Source organism: Manis pentadactyla, chromosome X, assembly GCF_030020395.1.
Source record: "Manis pentadactyla isolate mManPen7 chromosome X, mManPen7.hap1, whole genome shotgun sequence".
Taxonomy (NCBI): Eukaryota; Metazoa; Chordata; class Mammalia; order Pholidota; family Manidae; genus Manis; species Manis pentadactyla.
Window position 1 is genome coordinate 63,611,645 of NC_080038.1, and position 23,798 is coordinate 63,635,442.

General features: G+C 52.7%; 1 protein-coding gene across 1 annotated transcript; it reads left to right on the forward strand.

The window, feature by feature from the left end:
* Positions 1–1,845: 1,845 nt before the first annotated feature.
* On the forward strand, positions 1,846–22,695 carry MED12 (mediator complex subunit 12). Its single transcript, XM_057496091.1, has 45 exons — positions 1,846–2,167; positions 2,689–2,793; positions 2,998–3,189; positions 3,325–3,484; positions 3,974–4,155; positions 4,344–4,454; positions 4,563–4,817; positions 5,182–5,328; positions 5,488–5,587; positions 5,678–5,814; positions 6,023–6,154; positions 6,488–6,614; positions 7,075–7,304; positions 7,680–7,760; positions 7,887–8,057; positions 8,250–8,394; positions 8,561–8,611; positions 8,936–9,054; positions 9,258–9,401; positions 9,844–10,007; positions 10,230–10,361; positions 10,777–11,004; positions 11,176–11,320; positions 11,498–11,618; positions 11,936–12,037; positions 12,137–12,250; positions 12,502–12,677; positions 12,855–13,034; positions 14,087–14,158; positions 14,601–14,734; positions 14,903–15,064; positions 15,321–15,432; positions 15,594–15,683; positions 16,145–16,254; positions 16,505–16,640; positions 16,900–17,061; positions 18,061–18,435; positions 18,667–18,817; positions 18,944–19,140; positions 19,313–19,390; positions 19,483–19,700; positions 21,269–21,461; positions 21,817–21,942; positions 22,131–22,212; positions 22,419–22,695. Exons 1-45 carry the CDS (start codon positions 2,069–2,071, stop codon positions 22,460–22,462), a joined length of 6,492 nt encoding a protein of 2,163 aa, XP_057352074.1. The 5' UTR covers positions 1,846–2,068; the 3' UTR covers positions 22,463–22,695.
* The last annotated feature ends 1,103 nt before the right edge of the window (positions 22,696–23,798 follow it).

Consider the following 23,798-nt stretch of genomic DNA (forward strand, 5'->3'; position numbering starts at 1 on the left):
TGGTACGAAGAGACTAAGGCTGAGAAGGCTGAGTGTATGATACTATCACAGACTCAAGAATCCTCAAACCACCCAGATCCTGGGAAGGACCTGTTCATCGCCACCATCACCATTCCCAACCACCTTTTCATCTAACTCATTTTGTCGTATATAGTACAGGGTCTGGACCCCACTACCCCCGCTTTCCTATGCCATGCTCCTTCCTTGCCTCACTCACCCTGAAATCTCTGCCAAAGCTCTACTGTCTGAGCTGGATGGAAAATACAGGCTTGGCTCCTATGGGCACATACATAGCTGTCTCTCTTCTAACCTAATCCAAACCAAATATCCAATCCACCTTTAGCTGCTGCCTGAGTGGGGTCCCTGTTGAGACTTAGTGAGAAGGTCTAACTTAGAACTAGATTCTGGAAATGAAGGAACAATACCAGCTTCAAATTCATCTTCCCCTAAATCTGCTTCTTCTTCCTGTGTTCCCTATCCACCCTCTTGGTCATCTTCAATTCCTCTCTGTCTCTCACCCTGAGAATCCAATCAGCTCTCTTTCTGTGGTGTCTGGACCAGCAGTGTCCTCCTTTGCATGACCACAGCCACCGTGCTAAATCAGCTTTTCATTCCCTTTAGTCATAATTATTACTAGAACTCTTTCTAAAGGTCCCCTGCTCTCTGACCTCTTCATCTTCTTGCCAGATTGATTTATGTTCCCCCCAAAACACAGAGTTGATTGGAGACACTATTTACATAAATTGTTTATTCCATAAACATTTATCAAGGCTTTTAATATGTGCCAAGCTCTGTGCTTATGTTCTAACCCATCCTAATTTTCTGTGGGTTAAGATTCCTCAGGGTTACCTTGAAGGTTACCTCCTCTGATAAGTTTTCCTCACCTGCCTGATCAGAATTCATTTTTCTTCCCATGGTGATTCAATCGCATTTTGTTACTGTTACTTTTGCTATTTGCTAGTCTTACTATTTCTTATTTCTTATTATTTGTTACTGCCGTTGTAGCACTGTCTTTTCTCATGAAGGCAATGCAGCCATAGAAAGAATACTAGCTCAAGAGTCACGAAAAAACCCTCATCTTCACTCTGTTTACTCAGTACCTGTATACTATCAAGCAAATGAAACTTCACTCTGAAAATCAGTTTTCTCACCCACAAATGGGAACAATAACCCCTAATTCAAGGGTCTGTTTGCGGATTCAAGGAGATAATGTCTGAAAAGCATTTGACATTTGATAGCAAGGGCTCTCAACCTGGAGTTCATGGACACCTAGGGGGAAATACACCTGATGAGTTTCAGGCGGCCTAATACTCTCGCTGGGAAGTAGCTAACATTTTGTCTGTCTCCATGTGTATTTTTCTGAGAAGAAGGGCCACAGCTGCCATCAGCATCTTAAAGGGTTTGTGAATCAAAAAAAGGTTAAGAACCTCAGCGCTAGGACATAAAGACCTTGAGGCATTAGAGCCAGCCTTCCAGGGGTTTAACAGGTGCTTTTTTATGCATAGTTTCTAATCTTCACAACAGTCCTGTGAAGGGGGGCATTAGCATACCCATTTTTCAGATGTGGAAAGCAAGAACCAAGGAAGTGGTTTGGAAAAGGCAGAGTTCTTAACCAATGCATATACTATTGAGCGCCTATTCTTGGCCAAGAATTGAGCCGGGCGCTGGGAACCAGCTCCCGTCAGAGCTCAGCCCCGCGGCTGCCTCCCGCCTTGCAGGCTCACTCCCCAGCTCCGCGCAGGGTGGGGCGACGTTTCTCAGACACTCGCTGAGCAAACTCGTCTCTGGCAGCTGGCTTAAGGTTCTCCGGGCGCGGAGCTCCGCCCCACGACGGGCCGGGCCCCGCCTCCGCGCAGTCGTATTATCCGACGGTTCCCGGCTGCCCTCGGTTTCCCTCGGTTGTTTCCGGCAATGGTCGAGAGTTTCTCCCTTGCCCCCTGTTGTCTCTCGGCTGCCGTCCTCGCACCCGCCTCCCCTCTCCTCGGCTCGCTCTTCGGCTCTCTCCTCCTCCCCCTCCTCCCCCCTCTGTCTGGCCGGCTGGCGCCTCCGGCGCCACGGGCTGGGCAAGATGGCGGCCTTCGGGATCCTGAGCTACGAACACCGGCCGCTGAAGCGGCCGCGGCTGGGGCCTCCTGATGTGTACCCTCAAGATCCCAAACAGAAGGAGGTGCGTTAAAAAATCGGGGTTGGCCAGGGGTCGGCGATCAACAGAGGAGGAAGCATTGATGGCTTGGGGAAGGGGGGGCGGGGCGGTTTTGTGGGAGCGCAAGTCCCGAAAGGGAGAAGAGTAAAGTGGCCTGGTGCGGGAGAGTGGGACCTGGTGGCGGGTGGGAGTCCTGGCTGTGGATAGAGAACGATATAGGGGCCACGCTGGAGGCGCCCCCTTCTCCACACACACCCCTCAGAAAGTTGTCTCCGGCAGCTTGGTGAGCTAGGGCTGCTTGCAAGGGAAGAGTGATGTTGAGCAGCGGTGCCCTGGGTGGCTGGGAATCTTAGTGACTGTGGGGGTGAGGGTGGGGTCCAGATGAATATAAGGGCCCAGCTTTCAGTAACAATCTGTTCTGCTCAGAATCTGCCCCCTACCTTTTTTCCCCCTTGTCCCCCCTTTTTTTTTTTACCTGCTCTGGTCTCCCACCACCACCACCCCCAAGAAGAAAAAAAGCTAAATTGTTCGGTTTTCTGCCTCAGGATGAACTGACGGCCTTGAATGTAAAACAAGGTTTCAATAACCAGCCTGCTGTCTCTGGGGATGAGCATGGCAGTGCCAAGAACGTCAACTTCAATCCTGCCAAGGTGAGACAACCCTGCCAGGCTGAATGAAAAGGCCGGAAGAATCTGAGGAGCAAAGGCCCTGGGTTGGGAAGACTTAAAGGGATGACCCAAATGGCTGAGTTTTCCTTCATAACCTAATGCTACCACATTAGCATTTGCTGCTCAAAGGCGCAACCACCTCTCTGCCCCTTCTTCCCACCCTAAGGTGCAGTTTTCTTCCCTCAGATCAGTTCCAACTTCAGCAGCATTATTGCAGAGAAGTTACGTTGTAACACCCTCCCTGACACTGGTCGCAGGAAGCCCCAAGTGAACCAGAAGGACAACTTCTGGCTGGTGACTGCCCGATCCCAGAGTGCCATTAACACCTGGTTCACTGACCTGGCTGGCACCAAGCCACTCACACAACTAGCCAAAAAGGTGAGGTACTGTTTCCTCTTCTTTAGGCCAAGGTGGTGACTGTGGGTACCAATTACCCCCCTATTCCCAGATTAAGCACATGGATGCCAGCTCGGGGTGGTAACAGAGGTCTCCCTATTTGCAATGTCCATCCAGGTCCCCATTTTCAGTAAGAAGGAAGAAGTGTTTGGGTACTTAGCCAAATACACAGTGCCTGTGATGCGGGCCGCCTGGCTCATCAAGATGACCTGTGCCTACTATGCAGCAATCACTGAGACCAAGGTTAAGAAGAGACATGTTGTTGACCCTTTCATGGGTGAGTAACTGCAAATACCAGGGATCCCACCACTGCTTGCTTCAAGGAGTGATAGACCCTTGGAATTATTCTCCTTCCTCATCTGTATTCCTTGCTTCTGCTTTTATCTTGCATTCACTCACTTAGGAAATGAATATCTTGAGTATCTGCTGTGTGCACGTACTGGGCAACAAAGATGACTGGTACCTAATCCCTGCCCTTAGGATGCTCATAGTCTGGTAGGGATGCTAAGGCATATGCATGAATCACATAGTTAAATACAGAAAGTAGTAAGTGTCAAAGAAGAGGCAGAAGGTTCCTTGAGACTTCAGTGGACAGAAAGATTACTTTCTTTTGGGAACACCTAGGAAGGCTTTAAGGAAGGCGGCATTTGACTACAGCCTAAGAGGATGAATAGGATATAGAAGTATGGTGATTGGAGGTGGGGGACTATAGGTATTGTAAGCAGAGGGACTGTATCAAATAGCCCTTTTCCCATCTCTCCCCTAGAATGGACTCAGATCATCACCAAGTACTTATGGGAGCAGCTGCAAAAGATGGCAGAATACTACAGGCCAGGGCCTGCAGGAAGTGGGGGCTGTGCTTCCACTATAGGGCCCTTGCCCCATGATGTAGAAGTGGCAATCCGACAATGGGACTACAATGAGAAGCTGGCTATGTTCATGTTTCAGGTAGGAAGCAGGGCGTGTTGTGCGGGGCATGGCTTTGAGCCTGATCTGGCACTCTGCTAGTATAGAACAGAATTGCCTGCCACCTAGTCCCAGTTGTGGTTCTCTTCGTCCTTTCATTTACTTTGCCTGCCTCATCTCTGCTAGTCCCTGGGCTCACCTAATACCCTTCCCACCCCTGGTACCCATAGGATGGAATGCTGGACAGACATGAGTTCCTGACCTGGGTGCTTGAGTGTTTTGAGAAAATCCGCCCTGGAGAGGATGAATTGCTTAAACTGCTGCTGCCCCTGCTGCTTCGAGTAAGGCCTAGGATTTGGGGGTGTCTAGGGAGGATTTGAGGAGGAGTAAGACATGGGAGCAGTATCTCTTGGAGAGAACTGGGGGTTTTGATCAGCATGTCTTCACAGTACTCTGGGGAGTTCGTTCAGTCTGCGTACCTTTCCCGCCGCCTCGCCTACTTCTGTACCCGGAGACTGGCCCTGCAGTTGGATGGTGTGAGCAGCCACTCATCTCACGTTATGTCTGCTCAGTCGACAAGCACACTGCCCACCACCCCTGCACCTCAGCCCCCAGCTAGCAGCACCCCCTCTGCACCCTTTAGTGACCTGCTGATGTGCCCTCAGCACCGGCCTCTGGTTTTTGGCCTCAGCTGTATCCTTCAGGTTGGTAGTGGGTAGGCCTGCAGAAGTAATGAGAGGCAGTGGAAGAGCTGGGTGCCCGTCCGGGAGAAAGGGGCTGATTCTCAGCTGGAGGTGGGAGGAGGCCCTGAGTCCCTGTTTGGAGGCTGTTGCTTCTCATCCATGGGGTGTTAGCTCCTTTCCAGAGGGTTAGCTTCCATCCAGGGCTAGAGAGTAGGCCCAAAGTCTTTCAGGGGAGTGCGTGAGCAGAGGAGTTCAGAGATGGCGTGATGCCACCCTAGGGACTCCAATAACTCTGGATCAGAAATTTAAGAGTTGGGTCTTATAATGGGATTCTAGCAAGATAGCCATGGCAGCTGAGTCTGACTTAACTGTTCCTGTCTGGCAGACCATCCTCCTGTGTTGTCCTAGTGCTCTGGTTTGGCACTACTCACTGACTGATAGCCGAATCAAGACTGGCTCACCACTTGACCACCTGCCTATTGCCCCCTCCAACCTACCCATGCCAGAGGGCAACAGTGCCTTCACTCAGCAGGTAAGTCCCTAGTAGCCTGGTAGCCCCAGATTGGGATGTGAGGCTATATTACTCATTCAGAAATCCTGAATTGGAGTCTGGTAGTGTTCTTTTAGGCTGCGGCCCTGGCCTTTGGTATGCTTGGGTACGTCCTTAAAGCCTTCCTTTTCAATATTGCAGGTCCGTGCAAAGTTGCGGGAGATTGAGCAGCAGATCAAGGAGCGTGGACAGGCAGTTGAGGTTCGCTGGTCTTTTGATAAGTGCCAGGAAGCTACTGCAGGTGGGTGCCAGAGGACAGATAGTGAGAAGGATGTTTGAGGAAAGGATAGCGCCTCTCGTTAAAGTCCCCTTCACCACTCATCCTCCTTAGGCTTCACCATTGGGCGGGTGCTCCATACTCTGGAAGTGCTGGATAGCCATAGTTTCGAGCGCTCTGACTTCAGCAACTCTCTTGACTCCCTCTGTAACCGTATCTTTGGATTGGGACCTAGCAAGGACGGGCATGAGGTAAGGAAAAGGGGAACATAAGGAGCAAAAAACATTGCAAGAGTAGCAGTGTGTCTGAGGGGAGGGCATGGTGAGGCATTGAAACCAGGGGATGTCTGGAGAGACCAACTCATTGGACCTGGGATGGGGCCCAGTCCTGAAGAAACTGGAACTCGGTTCTCGGTCCCCAACCCCACCTTACTCATCCCTGTCTTCCCTTGGTCTCCAGATCTCCTCAGATGATGATGCTGTTGTATCGTTACTGTGTGAATGGGCCGTCAGCTGCAAGCGTTCTGGCCGGCATCGTGCTATGGTGGTGGCCAAGCTGCTGGAGAAGAGACAGGCAGAGATTGAGGCTGAGGTTAGGGGGCCGAGATGAGAGATCACAACCAGCTGACAGGGCTGGGGCAGGTGGACTGGAGATGATTGAGCTGGTAGCAGGACCCAGCTTGACATTGTGAGGAAAGAAGTGGAAAGTGGAGGGCATAGGTGGAGGTAGCAAGTGGATTGGTGTCAGAGTTAGAGTAGCCATCGAGGCTTCAGTTGGGAGGCACTGAAGAAAATGGAGGTCAGAGGGGACTGAAGTGAAAAGCTTGGGGGTGAAGGCAAAACCAGTGGTGGTTCAAGGAATACACATGGAGGAGGGAAGACACAGGTAAAAACTAATCCTACAGTTTGTTGTCTTACCTTACAGCGTTGTGGAGAGTCCGAAGCTGCAGATGAGAAGGGTTCCATTGCCTCTGGCTCCCTTTCTGCTCCGAGTGCTCCCATTTTCCAGGATGTCCTCCTGCAGTTTCTGGATACACAGGCTCCCATGCTGAGTATGGCCCCCTGCCACCCTCCGATTACCTCTGCCTAAACTCAGTTAGCTGGCATTGTCAGCAGAAAGCATAATAAAGGGCCTTCTGGTATATATTTCCTTCTTGGGCTCTGTTGTGCAGAATGACTTTTGGACATAATTCTAGTCTCTGATCATCGTACAGTTTAACAGGATATATATAGAGAGAGAAGCATAAAAACAAGAACATGCAGTCATGGCCTTTTCACATAGAGATAGCCGCAGCAAAGGTGCTGTACTCCCTTTATGAGATGGTGTGGGGCAGGAGGCAGGGTAACCGAGCATACACTATGGCTCATCGGTTTCGGGGTTTTGGTGTTTCTGGTTGTTTGTTTTCTTGCGTATCTCAAGTACTCTAGGGGCACTGGGCCTTGGGTGTGCCCCCTCTCTGCCCATCTCTTTGGTGCCCCCCTAACTCATCTTTTCTCCTTCCTTCCTTCCAGCCGATCCCCGAAGTGAGAGCGAGCGGGTGGAATTCTTTAACCTGGTACTGCTGTTCTGTGAGCTGATTCGACATGATGTTTTCTCTCACAACATGTACACCTGCACCCTGATCTCCCGAGGGGATCTTGCCTTTGGAGCCCCTGGTCCCCGGCCTCCCTCTCCCTTTGACGACCCTGGTGATGATCCAGAGCGCAAGGAGGCTGAGGGCAGTAGCAGTAGCAAGCTGGAGGTGAGTGGGCTCTTCTGTGCCCCAGGTAGTTCCTTCTGACCCACCCATCTTCCTGGCTCCCAGAGTCCTCTGAGAATCCTTCACCTAATAAGAAGGTCGTATGTACTTAGGGCTTTGAGGCCTGCAAAGTACCCTCACATCAGTATTTTTTTTTCCATTGAATCCTTGCAACAGCACTGTGAGGTACTCTTATCCCCACTTTAAAGCTGAAGGAAACTAAGGCCTGTGCTAGTTAAGTGACCAGTCAAGGCTGGAATCTGAATCCTGTGCTTCCCAGGGTGGTCTCCTCTCTTCAACTCTGTCATCAGCTTTTCTGGGCAGTGAGGAGCAGCTCCCTGGGCCTAAAGCGACTTCACTTATGTTCTATGCCCTCAGGATCCAGGGCTCTCAGAGTCTATGGACATTGACCCTAGTTCCAGTGTACTCTTTGAGGATATGGAGAAGCCAGATTTCTCAGTAAGTGAGATTGGGCTGTGCATGAATCCAGCTCCTGAGGTTCTCCATTGTGCCTCTTGGAGGATTTCTTTATGCCCCCTCATCCCCTTTTCTTCTAAACATTCTGCCCTCTTGCCTTCCTCTTAGTTGTTCTCCCCAACCATGCCCTGTGAGGGGAAGGGCAGTCCATCCCCTGAGAAACCAGATGTTGAGAAGGAAGTGAAGCCCCCACCCAAGGAGAAGATAGAAGGGACCCTTGGGGTTCTTTATGACCAGCCGCGGCACGTGCAGTATGCCACCCACTTTCCCATCCCCCAGGTACTAGTCCCTGGCACCTCATGAGCGTCTGTTTTGAGGCCAGGTTTTTGCCCAAGTGGGGCTGGCACTGTTGTTGAGGGGGTGGCTTGCTGGGAAGGACTTGAGCATCAGGGTGATGCAGGGTATGGGGCATACTTTTAAGAGGAGGGGATGAGGTCCATGCCAGAGTCTGATGGTGCTGCTGGGATGCAGGAGGAGTCATGCAGCCATGAGTGCAACCAGCGGTTGGTCGTACTGTTTGGGGTGGGAAAGCAGCGAGATGATGCCCGCCATGCCATCAAGAAAATTACCAAGGATATCCTGAAGGTTCTGAACCGCAAGGGGACAGCAGAAACTGGTGGGTTTGAGGCTCCTTAAACAGGTCTCCCCTAAAGAGCACCCTAGTCAGTCTCCCCTTCCCCAGCATAGGGAACTCCTGATCACGTCCCAATATCCTGTCTCTTGGAGTCTCCTGAGAGCTCTAGTCCTTTTGAAACTTCCCCCCTCGTTCCCCCCCTCTGCAGACCAGCTTGCTCCTATTGTGCCTCTGAATCCTGGAGACCTGACATTCTTAGGTACCTCACAGTAAGCCCCGCACTGCCTGCCCTCCCTCCCCCACCCCTCCCACCTAGTACCTCCCTGTACTGTTCCTCACAGGTCCACATAGTCTGTGGTCCTCAAAACCTCTGCTTCAGTGTGCCTTTCCCTTCATCCTTCCATGACCTGCTCCTTGGCCTCCCTTCCCTGCTTCTCTCTTCCTTCCCTCCTTCCCTCTCTCCCTCTTTTCCCCTATCCCTCCCTGCCTCCCATAGCCTTCCCTCCCCCCAACCCCCACCCTCCACCCCCATCAGCTAGTTATCTTCTCTGTCCTGACTTGCGCCTTCCAACTGTCCCCTCAGGTGGGGAGGATGGGCAGAAGCGGCGGCGCAACCGGCCTGAAGCCTTCCCCACTGCTGAAGATATCTTTGCTAAGTTTCAGCACCTTTCACATTATGACCAACACCAGGTCACGGCTCAGGTGTGGGCCTCAATCCAGCCCCCTTCCCACATTCTGGCCTTCTGTCCCATTTTGCTTTCCTCCTTATCTTCAATTCCCCCCCCCACCCCTGCCCCAGGCAGGCTACTCCCAGTCTCATTCCTTCCACCATCATCCTTTCCTGTTTCCCTGGTTCTTCCCACCTCTCCCCTCCATTCCTTTCTCACTCCCACTGCCCTTATCAGGTCTCCCGGAATGTTCTGGAGCAGATCACGAGCTTTGCCCTTGGCATGTCATACCACTTGCCTCTGGTGCAGCATGTGCAGTTCATCTTTGACCTCATGGAATATTCCCTCAGCATCAGTGGCCTCATCGACTTTGCCATTCAGGTGAGGAAGTTGGGGATATAAGGGTGGAGGAAAGATTTTTCTGCTATCTAGGGGCCTAAAGACAAGAGTGGAGGCTCCAGGCACTGTCCCAGGTTATTTGGAGAGCAGAAAGCCTAGCATGGGAGAGTGCAATGTGAGCTGAGGCAGCAGGAATAGAGATTCAAGTGGCCCAAGAGGTAAATTAGAGCACTGGACACAGACTGTCCTTCCATGGTGGAATTCATAGCATTGTATCCTGAGAGAAACTGCTTAGATCATTAATGTGGCATATATTGGTAACTGAATAAAGGACAGTGGCATATGGCACCAAGGCCCTTCTACACTCAGGCGGCTCCAGCAGGAAGGGGCTGGGGCCCGGCCTGGGCAGGTTCCTTGCAGGAAGGGGGTTACATATCACAGATGGGGCCTTTTCTCTTTTCTCACCGCGCCCCCACTCTGCTAGCTACTGAATGAACTGAGTGTAGTTGAGGCCGAGTTGCTTCTCAAATCCTCGGATCTGGTGGGCAGCTACACTACCAGCCTATGCCTGTGCATCGTAGCTGTCCTGCGGCACTACCATGCCTGCCTCATCCTCAACCAGGACCAGATGGCTCAGGTCTTTGAGGGGTAAGTGTGGCTGCAGAATAACTGAGACACGCAGGGCTCTCATGCATGCTGGTGGAAGTGGCCCGCAAAGAACATGCAGGGTTCGCACTGTGGGGAATGTCAGGCCATTTGGAATGGGAGGGGAGAGTATTGCCAGAAGACTTGGGTCTGTGTCCAGGGTCCTTTGTGCCCTGACCCCTGCACACCATCTACTGATCCTCTGGATGTTGCCCCTCATGATAGGCTATGTGGCGTAGTGAAGCATGGGATGAACCGGTCTGATGGCTCCTCTGCAGAACGCTGTATCCTTGCTTATCTCTATGATCTGTACACCTCCTGTAGCCATTTAAAGAGCAAATTTGGGGAGCTTTTCAGGTAAGAGAGGTGGGAGGTAAGGGGTAGAGAATGGGACCTGGTCCCATCTCCTTCCCATTACTGCCCAATTTAGGAGCAGAGTACCACCCAGGACCCTGCTGTCACTGCAGGATCATTTGGGGACTGTGTCCTCCACGAGTTCTCGGTTCCTGAGGGTGGGCCTTCTTCCTCATCAGCCTTGCCTCCAGCCCACCTTTGCGGGGCCCACACTCCTCTTCCCTGTCTCCAGAGGCCCTTGTACCCTGTTCTCACTGGATTCCTGTCTGGCCCAGTCTGCTTTGTCCCATCTCCCCTTTTCTTGTCCCAAGGTCCCTGGTCCCTCACTATCTATTTAAATTTTTTCTTCCCTCTCCTGCCCATCCCTCTTTCTCACCAGACCTTCAACACCACTGTCTCCTTCCCCCCACCCCTGCAGCGACTTCTGCTCCAAGGTGAAGAACACCATCTATTGCAACGTGGAGCCATCAGAATCCAACATGCGCTGGGCACCTGAGTTCATGATTGACACTCTGGAGAACCCTGCAGCGCACACCTTCACCTACACAGGGCTAGGCAAGAGTCTTAGTGAGAACCCTGCTAACCGCTACAGCTTTGTCTGCAATGCCCTTATGCACGTCTGTGTGGGGCACCATGACCCCGATAGGTATGGGGCGTACTGTGTGAGGAGTGGGCACCACGCTCCGCCTATGTTGGGAGGGATGAGATGCTCGGGAGGTACTGCAACCTCATTATTGCTGGGTGGAGATGAAAAACTAATGACTCTGAGGTTTTGTGGCACCAGGTTTTTCCTGAGGGCATTTGTACTTCTCCCTAGGGTGAATGACATTGCAATCCTGTGTGCAGAGCTGACTGGATACTGCAAGTCCCTGAGTGCAGAATGGCTCGGAGTGCTCAAGGCCTTGTGCTGCTCCTCCAACAACGGCACTTGTGGGTTCAACGACCTCCTCTGCAATGTGGATGTGAGGCTCAAGGCAATGTCCTGCCCTGCTGGGCCACAGGGCACTTACTGGGCCGGGGTTATGGGCACAGTAATCGATGGTGTGGTAGGGCAAGGTTGTGCTAAGTGGATCCCTACCGCTGTGAGCAGGCAGCCTCTCTCCACACTAGTTGTGATGTCTGTCTGCTTTTTCCTGCAGGTCAGTGACCTGTCTTTTCACGACTCCCTGGCTACTTTTGTTGCCATCCTCATCGCTCGGCAGTGTTTGCTCCTCGAGGATCTGATTCGCTGTGCCGCCATCCCTTCGCTCCTTAATGCTGGTGAACTACCAATCTGGAGCCCAAATATCAATATATACTTGATGGCCACACCCTCATTGTTCAGTGTGGGGCTTGCTGGCATTACCAGAGGCCAGCACTGTGGTGTGCAGGCCACTAACCCTGCATTTGCAGCCCCAGTCTTTCCACTTTTGACCCTTTGAGGCACTCCTCTTCTGCTACAGAACGGCCCACTGGCCCACCTCTCCTCCAGCATTATCTTGGGTTTTCTCCTGTCTCCCCTCCAGATCCCCAACATCCACAGGCCCACATTCAGTCTGCTTTATCCTTCCTCACTTGCTGTCTTCCTTTTTTTTTAGCTTGTAGTGAACAGGACTCTGAGCCTGGAGCTCGGCTTACCTGCCGCATCCTCCTCCACCTTTTCAAGACACCTCAACTCAATCCTTGCCAGTCAGATGGAAGTAAGTGACCCCAGTCTGAGCCTGCCATCTGTAAAAAGTGTGGCTACCCCAGCCCCACCGTTTCTCTTGTGCTTGCCCTAACTTCAGCTCCCTCCCCAGACAAGCCTGCTGTGGGAATCCGCTCCTCCTGTGACCGCCACCTGCTGGCTGCCTCCCAGAACCGCATCGTGGATGGAGCTGTGTTTGCTGTGCTCAAGGCTGTGTTTGTACTTGGTATGGGGGTAGGAAGGGAGTGGCACCAGAAGTGTGTATAGGGTGGAGCGCCAGCTAAGCTACAAAGGGCAGTCTTTCTCTTTCCTGAAGATGGTCTCTCTGACCTTTGGGGAGGAGAGGAGGGAGGGAGGTGTATTTCTGTCCTGGAGGGCAGGCGTTGGTGAGTTGCTGCCTCTGTGGGTCCAGGGTCTGTCTCCCCACAGGATTTGGATCTCACTCTGCCCTCCCTGTCTCCTGCCTGTGAACCACAGGGGATGCGGAACTGAAGGGTTCAGGCTTCACTGTGACAGGCGGAACAGAAGAACTTCCAGAGGAGGAGGGAGGAGGTGGCAGTGGCGGGCGGAGGCAGGGTGGCCGCAACATCTCTGTGGAGACGGCCAGTCTGGACATCTATGCCAAGTACGTGCTCCGCAGCATCTGCCAACAGGTCAGTCCCACCTCCCCCCACCCCTGAACGCCTGTGTATGATACAGTCCTGTTTTCAGCCAGACAGTGCCACCTCCCTGCTACACACTGTGGCCCTTGCCAAACCCTGGTCTATCACCCTTATTCCTCACCCAGCCCCTCCCTGGGTCCCCCAGCCCCTGATAATCAGCTTCTTCAGGAATGGGTAGGAGAACGGTGCCTTAAGTCGCTGTGTGAGGACAGCAATGACCTCCAAGACCCAGTGCTGAGCAGCGCCCAGGCCCAGCGCCTCATGCAGCTCATCTGTTACCCACACCGACTGCTGGACAGTGAAGATGGGGAGAACCCCCAGCGGCAGCGCATTAAGCGCATTCTTCAGGTGGGCAAGGTGGTTGGGGGCTTGGGGGCAGCAGCAGGACCATAGCCTATGGTGAAACAGGGAGACCTTGAGAGGAAAAGAGGGGGAGTTACGTTGGAAGATGAACAAGGACATGGGCGCAAGGTGTGGAGAGAAATGGCTCTAGTGTGGGTTTAGAAGTCCAGCCAATACAGTCTAGACTCTGGAGTCAACTGTTAGGTGAGGGCGCAGCTATCTGGAGTGGGACTGTAGCTTATCAGTGGGAAGCATAATCTGGGTCTAGTTTTTGGCCTTGTATGGCTGGCATTTTGGGCATGGCTCAGCCATGAAGAGTAACACCGCTGAACAGCTGCTACTTACTAAGTGTCTGCTTCCTGCTGGGTACTGTGCTCAGCACTCAATGTACATTTTTTCATTTAATCTTCCCAGCCCTGGGAAGTAGGGATGAGTACCCCCATTTGACCAGTGAGGAAACTGAGACTTGGAGAGGTTAAATAACTTGCCCAAGGCCACACAGCTAGTAAGTTTAGAGTCAGTATGTGAATCCAGGAGTGCCTGGGCCCTTTCCGCTTCGCCATGCTGCTTCAAACATTCAGGTGACTGGAGGGTGGGAAAATAAAATATTTGAGGAAAAGCTAAAGAAATGAGGTCTCTGCAGCACAGGGGAAATAATACTGATGACTCATTAATGAACAGTAGCCTTTGGGTCTGTAAAGGACCTTGAGCAGTGGTTTAAAACAGGAGAGGCAAGCTTCAGTCTTTTAACATCAAGGATTTGGGTTAAGCATTAAGCAGAACTTCCTGATGTGAGAAAGGTGAGATTCTGGAACAGGAAACTGGGGAGAGATGGAAAATATACTTCCTGAACCACTTTCAGAATGAGAGGTATTTTCCAACCATTTTGGATGATTTAGGTATAATCCTTCCTAAATATGGGGACATAGAGGTCCCTTTTGGACCTTCAAGCATGTGTGATACAAGGCTGTGGGAAATCAGGAACTGGCCCCAGGAAGACGAGTGGCCAAGGGTGACATGAGGATGACTAGTTTGGGGTTGGGGGTCTCTGTTCACAGAACTTGGACCAGTGGACCATGCGCCAGTCTTCCTTGGAGCTGCAGCTCATGATCAAGCAAACCCCTAACAATGTGAGCAGTGCCTGGGCCCCCTCTTCCCTATGCTCACTTCCTGATCCATGTGTCAGGGAGGTGGACCACTGTGCAAGAACCAAGTCCTGCCCTTGGGTTCTTGAACCAAAAGAGAGAAGAGAGGGTGGGAAGATGGCAAGCCTGTGGGGCTGATGATAAGGGAAATGGGTTGGGAGTATTGGGGCTTGGAGCTGTGGGGAAGGGTGGTGGTGGCAGTGAAGGAGGCTCTTTTCTATGGCCACAACCACAATGGGGTGTGTAAAGGAAAAGACAGCAGGAATTGGAGAAATGTGAAGGTGCTGGTGGGCACAACTTCCAGCAGCATTGTCTCCCTACCCTCCTAACGTCCTCCACAGAGGCCTTCCTCTGCTCCCATTTCCCATCTGTTTTCCTTCACCCCCAGCTACCTATTTAGCACCCCTGTGCCTTTCATCCTCCCCAGGAGATGAACTCCCTCTTAGAGAACATTGCCAAGGCCACAATCGAGGTTTTCCAACAGTCAGCGGAGACAGGGTCATCATCTGGAAACACTGCAAGCAACATGCCCAGCAGCAGCAAGACCAAGCCTGTGCTCAGGTTGGGGATGAATGTGTGAGGGCCCATGCCCCTGCAGGCTGCTCTTCTAGTAGTATAAACAATCTCAGCCCCACAGAGAGACCAGGCAGGCCTGTCCGCAAAGGAGAGGATGGTCTGTGCCGGCCTCACCAGGCTCCTCTGTGACTGTGTACTCCACCTGTCCTCCAGCTCTCTGGAGCGCTCTGGTGTATGGCTGGTGGCCCCCCTCATTGCTAAACTGCCCACCTCGGTCCAGGGGCATGTGTTAAAGGCCGCTGGGGAGGAACTGGAGAAGGGCCAGCACCTTGGTTCCTCTTCCCGCAAAGAACGTGATCGACAAAAGCAGAAGAGGTAAAGTGACTGTCAGGGGCTCGGACTGAGGGCTAGAAAGTAGAGGAGGCCCTGGGAAGAAGAAAAGTTGGGGTTCGAGGTGTGAGGAGAAAAACCATAGGAAAGTGGGAAATCAGAGGATGAGAGTGGGCATGGTTGAGTAAGAGGCTAGGTGGATAGACAATAGAGTCAGGGTCTTGGAGGAATCAGGTTGGGAATGGTCCGAGCTACAGCCCACCGTCCTGTTCTCTTCTGTCTCTTTCCCTGCCTTCTCTAGCATGTCCTTGCTGAGCCAGCAGCCCTTCTTGTCCCTGGTGCTGACATGTCTGAAAGGGCAGGATGAACAACGGGAGGGACTCCTTACCTCCCTCTACAGCCAGGTGCACCAGGTACAGGTCTCTGGGCCACAGAGCCAGGCAGGAGTGTTGAGAAGGATGCACCCAAGAGGCCACTGTGTACCCAGAACCTACTTTCTGATGAACACCTTGGGTGTGCTCTGGGATGGAAACAAGAATCTCTCTGAGCTGTGTTACACTTGCTTCTGTCTTAGATTGTGAATAATTGGCGAGATGACCAGTACTTAGATGATTGCAAACCAAAGCAGCTGATGCATGAGGCTCTCAAACTGCGGCTCAACCTGGTGAGAGGTGGGGCTAGGGAGAAGGAATCGTGTGGGCCTAGGACTGCAGAGTGAAGGAGCCCCACAGGAGGGCACAGGGAACAGGGGCCATGGGTGCTGCTGGGTCTTCAAGCATTAACCCAGCTCTCCTGAAGGACATAGGACCTCAGAGTGGTTAAGGAGACGAGCCTTGCAGGGAGCTGAATTCTGGCTGGGCCCTCAAAGCCCTAGAAAGCCATTGTGGAATGTTGACTGAAATACTGGACATTGTTTAGGCCACCTCCCACCATTTTATAACTGTGGAAACCAAGGCCCTGAGTAATCAAGTCATTGGCCTGAGATCGTGTAGCAAATCATAGGTACAACTGGAATGTGACTTCAGGTGTCCTAAGCCGCACCCACCCCAGGTTCTAATCTAAGCTTCTCCTAGACTCTGGGATTCACAGCCATGCCATCTGACTGGTTTGCTGTGGCTCTGACAGGTGGGGGGCATGTTTGACACAGTGCAGCGCAGCACCCAGCAGACCACAGAGTGGGCTGTACTCCTGCTGGAGATCATCATCAGCGGCACTGTTGACATGCAGTCCAACAAGTAAAACATCCCCACCCCTCCCTTCAGTTTTGTGCCCTGGAGGGTCCCCTTCCCCCACACCAGGTGCTCGACCCACTGGGACTTGTGTGGCCCACGCTATGGAGCCTGCCCGCAGACCTGGGTTCCCCATGCATTTTGGCACCCTGGGGATGCTGTCTTAAGCCCTGCTCCCTGCCTGTGTCCCACCCTGAGGCCTTTGTCTCTCTTAACCTCTTTCCTCTCTGCTTTGCTCCATGGCTCCCTGTCACAGTGAGCTCTTTACCACTGTGTTGGATATGCTGAGTGTGCTCATCAATGGGACCCTGGCTGCGGATATGTCCAGCATCTCTCAAGGCAGCATGGAGGAAAACAAGCGTGCCTACATGAACCTGGTGAAGAAGCTGCGGGTGAGCCGAGGTGGCAGGGGCCAGGCTCGGGGGACAAGAAGAGCGTGCCCTCTCCCCTGACCTTGCATGTGCTGCCTGCCCCAGGGACTTTGTTCTGGCCAGAGCCCTACCCTTCCCCTTCATGGCCCTTTGTTCTTTGCTATTCAGACAGGGAGGATTTACTATCTTCTTCACACCAGGTTCTGTGCTGTCCCCTGAGGCTTCCCATCCCTCTTTTTCTGTGTCTTTGAACCCTTGTCCCACCTTCCTGTGCCTGCAGAAAGAGTTGGGGGAGCGCCAGTCAGACAGTCTGGAAAAAGTCCGCCAGCTGCTGCCACTGCCCAAGCAGACCCGAGATGTCATCACATGTGAGCCACAGGGCTCCCTGATTGACACCAAGGGCAACAAGATCGCAGGCTTCGATTCCATCTTCAAGAAGGAGGCAAGTTCCATTGTCTTCCTGTCCCATCCCCCTTTTTTCCCCTTTGGGCACCAGCTTACCCTGCACCAGCCTTGTAGCTGCAGCAGACTCACCAAGCCCGGGAATTGTCGGGCCTTGCCTGTGAGAGCTGTCTCGGGGGTGTTGAGCTCATCACTCACCATTCCTTATGTTTCTTCTCTCCATCTCAGGAGCCTCACCCTCTCCTTGGTCTCTCCCTTCTCCCTGCCCACCTCCCACCACCTGCACCCACCTTTTCACATACCATACATTTTTCAGCACCCCCACCCCTCTTTCCTCAGCCCCACCTGCTTTCTGTCATCCTCCACCCCAGCCTGCACCCCACCCAACTGTCTGGCTGATAGCCTGTATCTCTCCCCCAGGTCCACCCAGCTCTGCCCAGTTTCTCTGTCCCCACTGTGTGTCAGTTGCAATATTTATTGAGTGGCCATAATCACTGTGTAAAGTAGAGAGGGAGAGGAAAAAGAAAGAGGATGCAGAGTTTAAAATCTGAAGTCCAGCCCATGCATATATACATTCTCTTTGTTTCTTTCCAGCTCATCTGTCTGTCTCAGTGTCTCTGTCCCACTCTCTGCCTGTCTCATACTTTGCCTTTCTATGTTTCTGTCTACCTGTCTCTGCCTGACTCTCTCTCTCTGCCTGTCTTTGGTCACTGCCTTTTCTCTCTGCCTGTCTTTGGTCACTGCCTTTTCTCTCTCTCTGACTTCCTGTTTCTATCTGTTCGTCAGGATGTCAGTGTCTGTCTCTAGGTCTCTGTCTCTCTGCTTCCCCTGTCCCCTCCATTGCTCTCTTGCCTCCTAACTCTCTTCCGTGCATGTGTTGTGTGTCTGAGTCCATTTGTCTTCCTCACCGTCTCCTTGAATCTGCCCATGACTTTTTTTCTTTCGTTGTCAAGATATTTTCCCCTCTCCTACAAGGCTCAAGGTCTGTCTTCTGTTTCCCAAGTCTCAACAGCTAACTGTTTCTCCTTTTCTGGAGCAGGGTCTACAGGTCTCCACCAAACAAAAAATCTCCCCCTGGGATCTTTTTGAGGGCTTGAAGCCGTCAGCACCACTCTCTTGGGGCTGGTTTGGGACAGTCCGGGTCGACCGGCGAGTGGCCCGAGGAGAGGAGCAGCAGCGGTTGCTGCTCTACCACACCCACCTGAGGCCCCGGCCCCGTGCCTACTACCTGGAGCCCCTGCCGCTGCCACCAGAAGATGAGGAACCCCCTGCTCCCACCCTGCTAGAGCCTGAGAAGAAGGCTCCAGAGCCCCCCAAAACTGACAAGCCCGGGGCTGCTGCCCCCAGTACTGAGGAACGTAAGAAGAAGTCCACCAAGAGCAAGAAACGCAGCCAGCCAGCTGCCAAGGCAGAGGTTAGCACTGCTGCTACCACCATTATGTTCCTTCCACAGCCTGGCTCCCTCCACAACTCTAGAGGTCCAGGTCTGATTTGTGGGCAGGTGTGAGGGTATGTGGGGAAGGGATGCCCTTAGAATTACAAAAATCAAGCATGTAGATCCAGCTCCTCTTCACACCCCTTCCCTACTTCGCCATAGCCCACCCAGCTCCAGCCCACTCACTTTTCTCTCCTGCTGTCAACACAGGACTATAGCATGGGCCCTGGGCGGAGTGGCCCCTATGGTGTGACGGTGCCTCCAGATCTCCTGCACCATGCTAACCCTGGCTCTATATCCCACTTGAGCTACAGGCAGGGCTCCATAGGCCTGTACACCCAAAACCAGCCACTGCCTGCAGGTGAGCACCAGCCACTGGGAGAAGGGAGATGCTGGAACTCCTCTGAGGGGCTGTGGGTGAGCAGGACAATGAGCAGGGGATGGAGGGATGAGGAGCCTAGAGAGGTCAGCCCACTTCTCTTTCCAGGTGGCCCTCGTGTGGACCCCTACCGCCCCGTGCGGTTACCAATACAGAAGATGCCAACCCGATCCCCTTACCCGGGAGTACTGCCCACAGCCATGACTAGCATCATGGGACTGGATCCCTCCTCTTACAAGACCTCTGTGTACCGACAGCAGCAGCCTGTGGTGCCCCAAGGACAGCGCCTTCGCCAACAGCTCCAGGCAAAGATAGTGAGAGGGGCAGTGGGGGGGCCATCAGGGAGAGGGGCTTTTGAGGGTCTCAGGGCAGAGGAGACACTTGGGATCCTCACAAGGACTTGCAGAGCGGGAGACGCAGGAAATGAGATGGCAGAAAGCTGTTCCTAAGTTTGAGTTTGTCTCCTTTTCTCTTCAGCAGAGTCAGGGGATGTTAGGACAGTCCTCTGTCCACCAGATGACTCCCAGCTCTTCCTATGGCTTGCAGACCTCCCAGGTACGGGCATGAGATGGTGATGATCAGGGGGCTTGAGGTAAGCTGCTCCACATGCTCCCGGCTCTGACTTCCTCTCCCCTCCTCCCCTCCAGGGCTATACTTCTTATGTTTCCCATGTGGGATTGCAACAACACACAGGCCCCGCAGGTACCATGGTGCCCCCCAGCTACTCCAGCCAGCCTTACCAGAGCACCCACCCGTCTACCAATCCTACTCTTGTAGATCCTACTCGCCATCTTCAGCAGCGGCCCAGTGGCTATGTGCACCAGCAGGCCCCAACCTATGGACATGGGCTGACCTCCACTCAGAGGTACCCAGGGGAGCATCAGGGGGCAGGGGGGCCGCTGTGAAGACACAATGTGGTGTGAGGGAACATTTGACTTGAGGAAACTTGTTTTTGGAGGTGAGACTGGAAGGTGGTCAGACTTGTGGTGCCTTTGAAGGATAGCTGCAATTTGGATTTGTGGAGCGAAGGAGAAGGAAGGGAGTCCCATACTAGTCAAAACTTTAGGAGATGTGAAGAACACTTATCTGACCACATAGCCTATTGCCACAAAATGCCAGAGCTAGAAGGCACCCTTGCAACCAATATTCTCACACCTACTTCCCCAGCATTTCTTCAAGACCCAGAGAGGGAAAATCATTTATGCTTTGATAAGGAACAATCTGGGGTTCATAGACAGTGTGTATGATAAAGGGCCATTGAGCCAGTGTGGGACAGTTAAACATGGGAGTGGACTGACAAATGAATCCTCCCATTGTGCTGCATGTCAGTAAGGCCTTAGTTAAGTCATTGTAATCACATCTTGAGGCTCTGCTGCGTAGGATTTAGAACACTTTTGGGGTGGGCCAAAAGAAAAGTCCTTTACTTTCGACTACTAACTGTGTCGCCAGCACTGTGCTAAGACTGGGTGGGGTGAAGAAAGATTTAAAAACCTTCATAGTCCCTCACCACAAAGAGTTCATGCTAGAGTTGGGGAGATGAGATTTACGCGGAAGAACATTTAGAGAACACAGAAAAGACGCAGTCAGTGGTGCCCTGTGCGGTAAAACAGGAATTCAGAAAAAGGGTGCAGTAATATCTGGGTGGGGCAGAGTCATCATAGAAAGTTCCAGGAAGGTGGTCAGACTTGTGGTGCCTTTGAAGGATAGCTGTGATTTGGATTTGTGGAGAGAAGGGGAAGGAAGAGAGTCGCAGGTGAAGACATGGGGCCTGGAATGAGCAGGATGGCTTGGAGGGCGTGGGAAGAAGAGTTTGGATGGAGTGATTGTAAAGTTCCCATGCCAGGAAGGTAAGCAGCAGGGGATAGGCCAGGAGTGGGCGGGCCCTCAGAATGCTTGGTGAAGAATTGACACATGATCCCAGAAGGACTCTCCTGGCCAGGAAGGTGATAAGACAAGCTGGGCGTGTTGCAGGCTTGCTTTGGGATATGTGGAGATAGGATGCATAGGGAAGGTGAGAGAACACTGGAGACAAGGGGCCCAGCCAGTCACTTGTTGCAATGATAGACACACTGGGGACAGGAAGGCAGAGGGAGAAGAATTCAATAGTCCTTCAGACCCTGAAATATTCTTGGGGACCAGCAACAAGAGAAACCCCCTCTGTGAGTGTTCACAGAATGCCTATTCTGTGCCCAGACTCTTTTTCACTCTCACCAAATTCCTAACTGTGAAGGTTATGAGACATTAAAATGGGGTGCTGTCTTTGCCCCTTATTCCCCACCCTAGAAATCTTGTCAGAACCCAAATAGGCCCTCCTGGTTAGTGATAGGAAGGGTGAATGAAATGACTTAAGGTTCCTTTCAGGTCAGGGCCATGGGGCTTATACCTGCCTCTTCCCTCCCTGTATCTTGACCTTTGAACCTCTCATCTTTGTAGGTTTTCACACCAGGCACTGCAGCAAGCGCCCATGATGGGTACTATGGCTCCGCTGGGCACCCAGGGTGTCCAGGCCAGTGTCCGGTCAGCTTCCATCCTGCCTGAGCAGCAGCAGCAGCAGCAGCAGCAGCAGCAGCAGCAGCAGCAGCAACAGTACCACATCCGGCAGCAGCAGCAGCAACAGATCCTGCGGGTAAGGCCCTGGCATTTCATCTGGGACTGGGCAACCCAGGGAGGACAGGAGCAATCTCCTCCAGGTTATCCAGACTGAACAAGGCAGTATACATAGAGCACCCAGCACAGTGGCTGGCGTGGCAGGGACTTAAGAAGTTTGTTCCCTCCCCTCCCTGTGTTGTTTTCTGGGGGTGCTGGTGGGGAAAGCTGGGCTCATCCCTGGGTATTCCAGAGTTAGTATGCTCTGTGGTTCTCTGAGGATGGCAGGTGGTGGACCCAGATATCCCTCCTTGCTGTTGCTTCCCCCACCTTAACCACTCCCCAACTAAAGCGCGGCTCCCTGGCTCTCAGCAATCTCTCTCATGTTTTCACAGCAGCAGCAGCAGCAGCAGCAGCAGCAGCAGCAGCAGCAGCAGCAGCAGCAGCAGCAGCAAGCACACCAGCAGCAGCAGCAGCAGCAGGCGGCTCCCCCACAGCCCCAGCCCCAGTCCCAACCTCAGGTAGCTGCTGGACTACAGCTCCAGGCTCAGGGACAGCTGCCTGGGTTGGGCACGCAGCCAGCAAACTGGGCTGGGGACAGAGGGTAGAGGTGGGAGGCAAGGCACAGCACACTAAGAGGGGTCAGGAGATGTGGACAAAGGATGTGGAAGCTTCAAGTTCAATCTTCTACTTCTGGTTTCCACCTCAGTTCCAGCGGCAGGGGCTTCAGCAGACACAGCAACAGCAGCAGACAGCAGCTTTGGTCCGGCAACTCCAACAACAGCTCTCCAGTAAGCCCACCTGCCTTCCCATGGAGACCCCATGAAATAACGGAGGGTGGGGCACAGAGAGCCCAGGTGGTGGCTCCAAGTCCTGGGTGTGTGTGTGGGGCAAGCATTGCATTCTGTCCCTTCCCTTAGTATCTGAATAACTTTTCTCAGGTATATCCCACCCCCTGCTTGGTCTCCCACTCCTGATGTGCTCTGGTTTTTCACAGATACCCAGCCACAGCCCAGTACCAACATATTTGGACGCTACTGAGCCACCTGGAGGATCTGCTTGTGCACTGGATGTGGCCCCATCCTTTCCTCTTCATCCCCCATCCCCTTGCCTGGGCTAGCACCAGTAGTGGTTGGGGCTTTTCCCTCAGGCTCCATTTTTAATGAGTTTTTAGTATTTTTGTTAATGTGAGGCATTGAGCTGTTGGGTTTTGTATATTATTTGTATAGAGACCCCAGAGCTGTTGCACCCAATACACAGAGCTTCTTTGCAAAGGGAGTGTGTGAATTCTGCATGTCCGGGAAAGGTGGGCTCTCAGGAGAGTGCTGGTGGCTGCGCCTACAAGTCAGACGGTCGTTCTGTTTGGATCATCTCCCCTGCTGACTTTCCACCCCTTACATTTCTTAATTCTAATTGGATTGCTAGCCTCTCTTCCCTTCTCCAACCTGGCAACATATTAAGGTTTGGGCCTTTTGTCTCTTAAGAAGGGCAGCTTACTTCTCATCTAGATGTTACTCTCAGCTTTACAGCTTTTCTTCGTGGGGCAAATAACACTGGGATTGGGGAGGGGCCACTGGGCCACAGGAAGAGTCGGTGGAACCTGGTTCTCCTTCCACCCCTCCCACATGCTGGGCCTTGAATAAGCCTGGGAGGGAGGGCACAGACACTGCCTGCCCCTTTGCTGCCCTGTGTGCTCCCCTAGTACACTGAGCAGTGCCCTAAACAGAGACCTCCCCTGAGAGTCACATTTCTGGGATGGAAAACTGCCCTCCATTGGCAAGCATCACCATCCAGTATGTGGTAGGAGGGATGGTATGGTGCTAGAGAAAGAACAGTAAAAGGAAGCACCTTTTTCTCTGCACTGTTGCTAGACCTGCTCGTTTTTACACAACCAGCCATGGCACTTACCCAGGATGACTTGCTCCCTCCCATTTTACATTACAGTAGAGAAAACAAAAAACTGTTGCTCCAGAGCCACTTTTGGACTATGGCAGGGCCATTCTCAGCCCCCTTGCCTTCAGTTTTGCAGCTCTGGATCTAAGGCTGCCTAGGAGAGCTAACTGGTTTACTGCAATCAAGTCTTTCTGTGTGCCCAGCTGGGGCTGGCAGAGGACCCCGCCCTGGCCCGGTGGGTGGATGGCACAGGACAGGCTGACAACTTGAGGATGCCGTCCAGGCCCTAGTTGTGCTGTGTCACTGGGAAGTGTCAATTGTGCTGTCAAACCAGAAGCACACCCATCAATACCCAAGTTAACAAAAGTAAATAACTAAAATCCCTCTTTGAGGTCCATGAAGCCCTTGCTCAGATGGGACTTAGTGAGTTTAAAGAGTTGTGTGCAGAAGGAATGGAACTCTGCCACAGGATAAAGGTAGATAT

Coding starts and splice junctions, on each gene's coding strand:
- MED12 (XM_057496091.1), top strand. CDS start 2,069: ATGGCGGCCTTCGGGATCCTGAGCTACGAACACCGGCCGCTGAAGCGG. Junction 9,055..9,257: donor AACACCAGGTCACGGCTCAG/GTGTGGGCCTCA, acceptor TGCCCTTATCAG/GTCTCCCGGAATGTTCTGGA. Junction 14,159..14,600: donor TCAAGCAAACCCCTAACAAT/GTGAGCAGTGCC, acceptor CATCCTCCCCAG/GAGATGAACTCCCTCTTAGA.